The following is a 6452-nucleotide window of genomic DNA, read 5'->3' as shown; positions in this document are numbered from 1 at the left end:
GAAAGCCGAACTAACGGCGCGGTGTTGAGGCCGATGATATCAATATCATCGGCATACGCCAGCAGCTGTACACTCTTATAAAAGATGGTACCTTCTCTATTTAGTTCTGCAGCTCGAACTATTTGCTCCAGAAGGAGGTTGAAGAAATCGCATGATAGGGAATCACCTTGTCTGAAACCTCGTTTGGTATCGAACGGCTCGGAGAGGTCGTTCCCGATTCTGACGGAGCTTTTCGTGTTACTCAACGTCAGTTTACACAGCCGTATTCGTATCCGTATCCGGAAGGTTACCTTGAAGAATACCAAGATAGTCTTCCTTCTTCATTATTCCTTCTATTTTCACTATAGGGCCAATATGCCACCAAGTGAAACAGCCCTAAACCATTATGCTACCTCCGCCATGTTGCAGGGTCTGTTTCACTTGGTGCTTCTGAAGAGTTTCATTTTCACGGTGCCAGTAATACTCTTTTCCGTCTGACTGAAGACGATTGATTTTGATCTCATCTGACCATATAATGCGTTTCCAGTCTTCAACGCTCCAGTTTTTTCGTTCCTTACAGAACTTCAGACGAGCCTTTATATATTTATGTGACAAAGCAGGTTGTTTTTGTTTTATTGATGCAATAAGCCCTATTCGCCGAAGTGCTCTGCGAGCTGTCCACTCACTTACGGCCTTGTTGATTCCTAAAGCAGCTTTCTTAGGCGTATTAAATTCTTTCTGTCGCATAAGCCGCTCTATAGCACGTGCCTCGCCCTCTGTCAGCAATTTTTTAGGGCCACTAGCGTTCGGCGCAGGCTTGATATTTCGTCTTTTTTGCGCTAAAAGGACTGTACGGTGGCAAATGTTCAATTCTTTAGCAATGGCTCTTGATGAATTACCGCTTCCAGTCAAAACGACTATACGGTTTTCTATATCTGATGATATTTTCTTCATTTTCCCTAGCGTTGATCTATTCGATGTAAAAACGCGTTTGTAAACACTAAAATTACCTTTTAACTAATTAAATCATCTTCAAAGAGGTCAAGGTTATGAGCAAAAGAGACATAAAAAACAAAATCAAATTACAGCTTCACTTTAAACTGCAATTGAAAAATAGAAAACACGAGCATAACTGGATAAATGCAGTTAAGCTAAGTTTTTGCTAAAATTTTTGTTGTTGCTATTATTGTTGTTATTTTTAAATAAGCTGATCTAACAACAATAGAATGAAGACTAAAATTCCAAAGTTTTAGAGCATTTGAATAAATATCAAAGTTTTTTAGATAAAAGTGCCCATACACGAGCACACAAGTGCGTTCGATTGATATGAATTCGTTTGCCCATACATGACACACAAATCCATTTTGCATTCGTTCTTCACAGAGTTAACATGTGCGACAGGGAAGCGGAACATTTCTTCGAATTTATTTCCAATGTAGCACTTTTATCCATTTCTTTGTATTTCGTTAATAAGTTATTCCAACTTTTATTTTTCTCAGTTTTATTTTTATATTTATCCTTTTTCATTTGCCAAATTGCCAATTTATTTTTTATAAGATCAATAAATTCTGATACGAAATCTTTATTAAGAGGGGAGCCTGCTTTAGAAGCTTCAAACAATCGACTTTTTTTTTGCTTAGCAGATATGTATATGTATGAGCGCATAGGCAAAAAGCGAAAACTTTGAAGCGTGATTTCTCGGTTTTTAATTTTTACCATTATTCTTAATTGGCGGGCAGGATAGAAAAAAAACTAAGCGTCGTATGGAATAAGGGCAAAGTTTATTATCATTGGCATAAAATTAACTTATATTTAAACTAAAAAAAATTTAAGAAATGTCAAGTTTTAACATACTTTTAAACAGCATAAAGCAAAATTTTTTTGATCAAAAGCCACTATTTATTCAATTTTTAAAAAAATTTTAAAATTTTACACTTTTTTTGGAATTTTCTTAGTTTAACTAAAAGTTAAATTCATAAAAAATATGAATCTCTTTGAATTTTTTGTTTCCAATAGAAATTGCGACACGCATCCTACCCGCCGTCCGAAAAATGCACATGCGAGATGCATCGGGCAATTGCTTCCCAAATGCAGAATATCAAAGATTTCGTATCCAAAAAATTTGTGAAAGATGTTCAAATATGTATATAACTATAAAACCTAGAAATTTGGCTTGAATCAATTATTGCTTTCCCTCCCAAAAAAATCCTCAAAAAATCGATTTTTTGAAGCCTCGAAAGCAGGCTCTCCCCTTAACACTTGCCATTGTCCGCGATCTTCACTGTTCGGCGACACGAGAGAAATGAGATTTTGTGCGCAGACAACGCCATACACGATACACATGTTCGCGCACCGATCGTAAAAAATCAAACATTTTCGCGAACATGGATCGGTACGCGAACAAGCCCATACACGATAAACCGCAAGCGCACACATACCGATCGAACGCACTTGTGTGCTCGTTTATGGGCACTTTAAAAGAGTACAAAAGTGACAAACATGTAACCACATTTGCTCGCCACTGTATATAAGTACATAGTACATTGTTATTATGAATAACTTTTTTAATTAAAAACTTTTTTGTGCTACAGAAAAAGCTTTGTGTTTTGTTTATAAATGTAATATTATATGAAAATAATTAACATTATGAAGCATTACTCGAAATAAATTCTTTTAGGATTTCACGTAACTGAAATGCGTTTGCGGATGAGCGATTAGCTGTTCTTGGTTGAAACGATTCAAGGAAATTTACTTGTTCTCTCCAACGCACATAGAAGCATTTGGTCTTAAAAACTGGACATTCATGATTGGATATAATAATGCAATATCTTAAAATAAAACGAGTAAGGAAGCGCTAATTTTGCGTGCAACCGAATATTTTTCATTGGATATATTTGAGTAGGGGTGGTTTCGACCAGATTTTTTCTATTTTTGCTCATCAAACATACTACCAATATGCCACATACTCAAAAAATGTTCCCTGGGTTTCATTATGGTACCTTATGTACAATCACCAATCATATGGAACAAAGTCAAGTGGATGTTCGAAAAACTTGGCAATAGTTATATGGGGATATTAAAAGAATATCACATACTAAATTTAGTCGAAATCGGTCTGTCGGGTCCCGAGATATGGGATTTTACCATAAAGTGGGCGGTGCCACGCCCATTGTCCAATTTTCACACCGGCTCTGATAGAGCCCCCTTATACCATCTATACACCACCCGTCTAGAATAATTTAGCAGGATTTCCGTATTTAATTAAAGTAAATAAATTAAGCAGTACTCATTTTATGCAAGTGACCAACCTAATTCAACGCGCTTTTTTTAAAGGGGGGAAAGATGGGGAAAATATTTAAGCTAATATGTTAAGTCGAAACCTTTCAGTTTAGTAAAAAAAATAAGATATAGCTCGACCTCCTCCGACACTATAACAAAAACACTAATTTCTGAAAACTTAAAAATTTTTTTTTTAGGTTTTTTGATGATTCATTGTTTTCCCGAAAAAAAAAAAAAAAACAAAATAATACATTAACTAAATTAATCTTTATATTATTAGTATTAAATACATACCATGTTCTCCATAAAAAATATTTTCCAGAATTCACTTCACGCAACACAAAAGACCACTTGCAATTTCGAGAATTATAGAGATAATGTAGAGAGTATCGCGAATAAGGACCTGCGTACTGAACGACGTATAGGTTCTGACTACTTGTGTGGCAATATAGTGGGCTGAAGGTCAATAATTTAATCGGTTTATTGTAGTACAGTTACTTAGGTACTAAAAAAATCAATTTTGAGTAGCATCGCTGTAGTTTGTAATTCTCACTTTTGTTCGGTTTTTGAAGGAAAACGCTCCTATGTGCAACGCCGGGATAATTCTCGGTTACCTTCTGAGTGGTCAGCAAGTTCAAGGGTGAAATAATTGCTGTCATTTTTTAACAGTACTCTCCATCGATTGGTTAAAATTTTCCAATGCGCTTTCTATGTGCACTTTAGACAACGCTAAGTTAACCCATTAAGGACAGAACGCTAAAAATTTACGTAAAATATTGAAATTTGTAGGACATACTAATTTTGATCTGCTAATTAAAATCCGAAAAGAAAAAAACTAAATGTTCACAGGGGACGTGCCAGGAGGCTGTGACGTATACGTCACGTTGGTCCTCATACCTTTTTATTTTGTATTTTACATTTTACTTAAATAAAAAAGGAACATTCATATTAACATAAAGTAAGGAAGAGTAAAAAAAATATTAGTTAATATTTATAAAATGATAGCCTTTGAAGCATTTAGTACACAGGCCCACATTGCATTTTCCACACATCGTTATGCACACTGTATTGCCGTTATAACCTTGGCAACGTCGACGTTTATTACCAGGAACTACCTTCACAAAGTGACCGATGCCATCGTATCTTTCGTTCGCACATTCAGCTTCACTTTTCGATCTTCGAAAACCTCCAGGTGGCTTTCTAACGCCAAGGCTACCACAATAGTATCTGGAAATTGCTCGACGAAAATCAGTTTGGGTCATGCCTGAACCGCTTTTCCGATGCTGAATCCAAGCATTTTGAACTGAAATGTCTATAAGCCACGTAAATATAGACCACCACCATTTTTTGCCCCTAGCGGCAATTCTGTAAGCATTTACGTTCTGATCCATTCGATCTGTACCTGCCATTGAAGCATTGTACATGGCTACCGCATATGGCCGGGGGACGTCGATTTTTCGGCGTTGTTCTCGTGAATATCGACAGACCTTGGACACAGGATTTTTTCTGTAAATCGTTGAAGCTACAGTAACAACAGAGTTGTCAGTCCATTTGGTTATGTATATTTCTGCACCTTCCAGTTTTATGCTCTCTATGTGTCCACGTTGTTTCTTTTTTAGAGCCTTTTTATCAGGCAAAGGGCAAGACCTAGGATTGTTGTCGCATTGTTCCAGTGCCATCGTTGCCCCGCTCTTTCAAACCGAGCAAGACACAAACTGAAGTAAATAAATTATCAAAATATATGCAATATGGTAATTGCCTTTTTTCGTCATTTAGATCATCAAGCATGGAAAGCAATGGCGCAGGGTTCTTTCCGTACATTTTTGGATATTCTTCTGGTATACGTGGATTAATGCCTTGGTACATCTAAAAATTTTCAAGGTATCCTTGGGGCGTATTGAGACACCACATCTTGTATCCAAAACGCAACGGTTTTCCCCTAATAAACTGCTTACAACCGTGTCGACCGTAATACTCTACCATAGACTCATCGTAAGATAGATCTTGTTCAGGATGAAAATTTATGAGGCATTATCTTTTCACTGCATCAGTAATTGGATGGATTTTCCAAATTTTGTCCCCCCGATCTTCCAAGCTGTTATCTTTGAAGTGCATATAACGGAAAATGATTTCGAACCTATTGCGTCGCATGCTTTCGCTAATCATAGAGCACAGCATATCTGAATCTTCGCACCAGTAGTCTCTTTTTTTTGGTCGAGATGTATACCCAGTGACAATCATAATACCAATAAACACCTTCATCTCATTTATGGTAATGTTAGGATTTTGACCTTCTACTTGAACCGAGTAAGCATTGGATTCATCACATAACATCTGTAGGACCTCATCATCAATAAACTTTTCAAATTGCTGATGTGGAAAAAGCCCGCTACAATCTTTGTAATTTGGCTCAGGGAAAAAAGGTTTTGATTTACCAGCGATGCTTTCAACCCAAGTTAACTGTGGTGCCCGCACTTTTTGTATTTTCGCTTGAGGACCGTTTCGTTTCGAAGTATTGTGTCTCTTTCTGCTTCTACTACATACTGAAATTTTATCAGGAGTTTTGTTAGACGTACGCATAGTTGATTCTTCTTCCAGAATTTCTGGTGGTCGTTGAATTGAGGAAGATGGAGATTCTGTCAATAAATTTGTTCCAATATTTTGAAACGAATTTTGAAGAACATCTTCAATTAAATTGGCAATATCGTCATCCGTGTTGTTCAGAGCATCATCTACAGGTATGTCATCGTCGTTGGTAGTACACACTAATTCATATGGCGCTTGCAACTGCTTCTTGCTTAAATTTTCGATGGTGCCGCCGCAGTCTTCTTCCCCTGAATCTTCATCGGACACCTGACCTTCATCGGGCGGTTCTAGGTACACTTTATCAATATCTTCATCGTCACTCTGTAAACTCTCTAGGTAATCTAGCATTTCATCCGTATTTTCGAAGTATCTAATAATATAAACAAATCAATATATGTACTACCAGGGTATTTGGACCAACGTAACGTGTACGTCACACCAATAAAAAACTTAACCAGACACTAGTAAAACACAATAACTTGTAAGTTTTTATTTCGCACTATTTGTTTACACATATTTGTTAGTAATACTACATACATTATTTTTTTTAGTTGCACGCAAGTAAAAAATATTTATATACTTACTTTTTGGCCTTTGCCCTTCTCGAC

At 36.5% G+C, this 6452-nt stretch overlaps 1 protein-coding gene across 1 annotated transcript; it reads right to left on the bottom strand.

Moving 5' to 3' along the window:
• Positions 1 to 5289: 5289 nt before the first annotated feature.
• Positions 5290 to 6192, bottom strand: LOC126767088 (piggyBac transposable element-derived protein 3-like). Its single transcript, XM_050484696.1, has one exon. It carries the CDS (start codon positions 6190 to 6192, stop codon positions 5290 to 5292), a length of 903 nt encoding a protein of 300 aa, XP_050340653.1.
• Positions 6193 to 6452: the final 260 nt, after the last annotated feature.

Source organism: Bactrocera neohumeralis, unplaced genomic scaffold (assembly GCF_024586455.1).
Source record: "Bactrocera neohumeralis isolate Rockhampton unplaced genomic scaffold, APGP_CSIRO_Bneo_wtdbg2-racon-allhic-juicebox.fasta_v2 ctg3997, whole genome shotgun sequence".
In the NCBI taxonomy this organism is placed as follows: Eukaryota; Metazoa; Arthropoda; class Insecta; order Diptera; family Tephritidae; genus Bactrocera; species Bactrocera neohumeralis.
Note: the sequence above shows the minus strand (reverse complement) of the source record. Positions and strands in the feature narration are given on the sequence as shown.

Excerpts from the sequence above, each read along its gene's own strand:
- LOC126767088 (XM_050484696.1), bottom strand. The coding sequence starts at position 6,192 with ATGCTAGATTACCTAGAGAGTTTACAGAGTGACGATGAAGATATTGAT.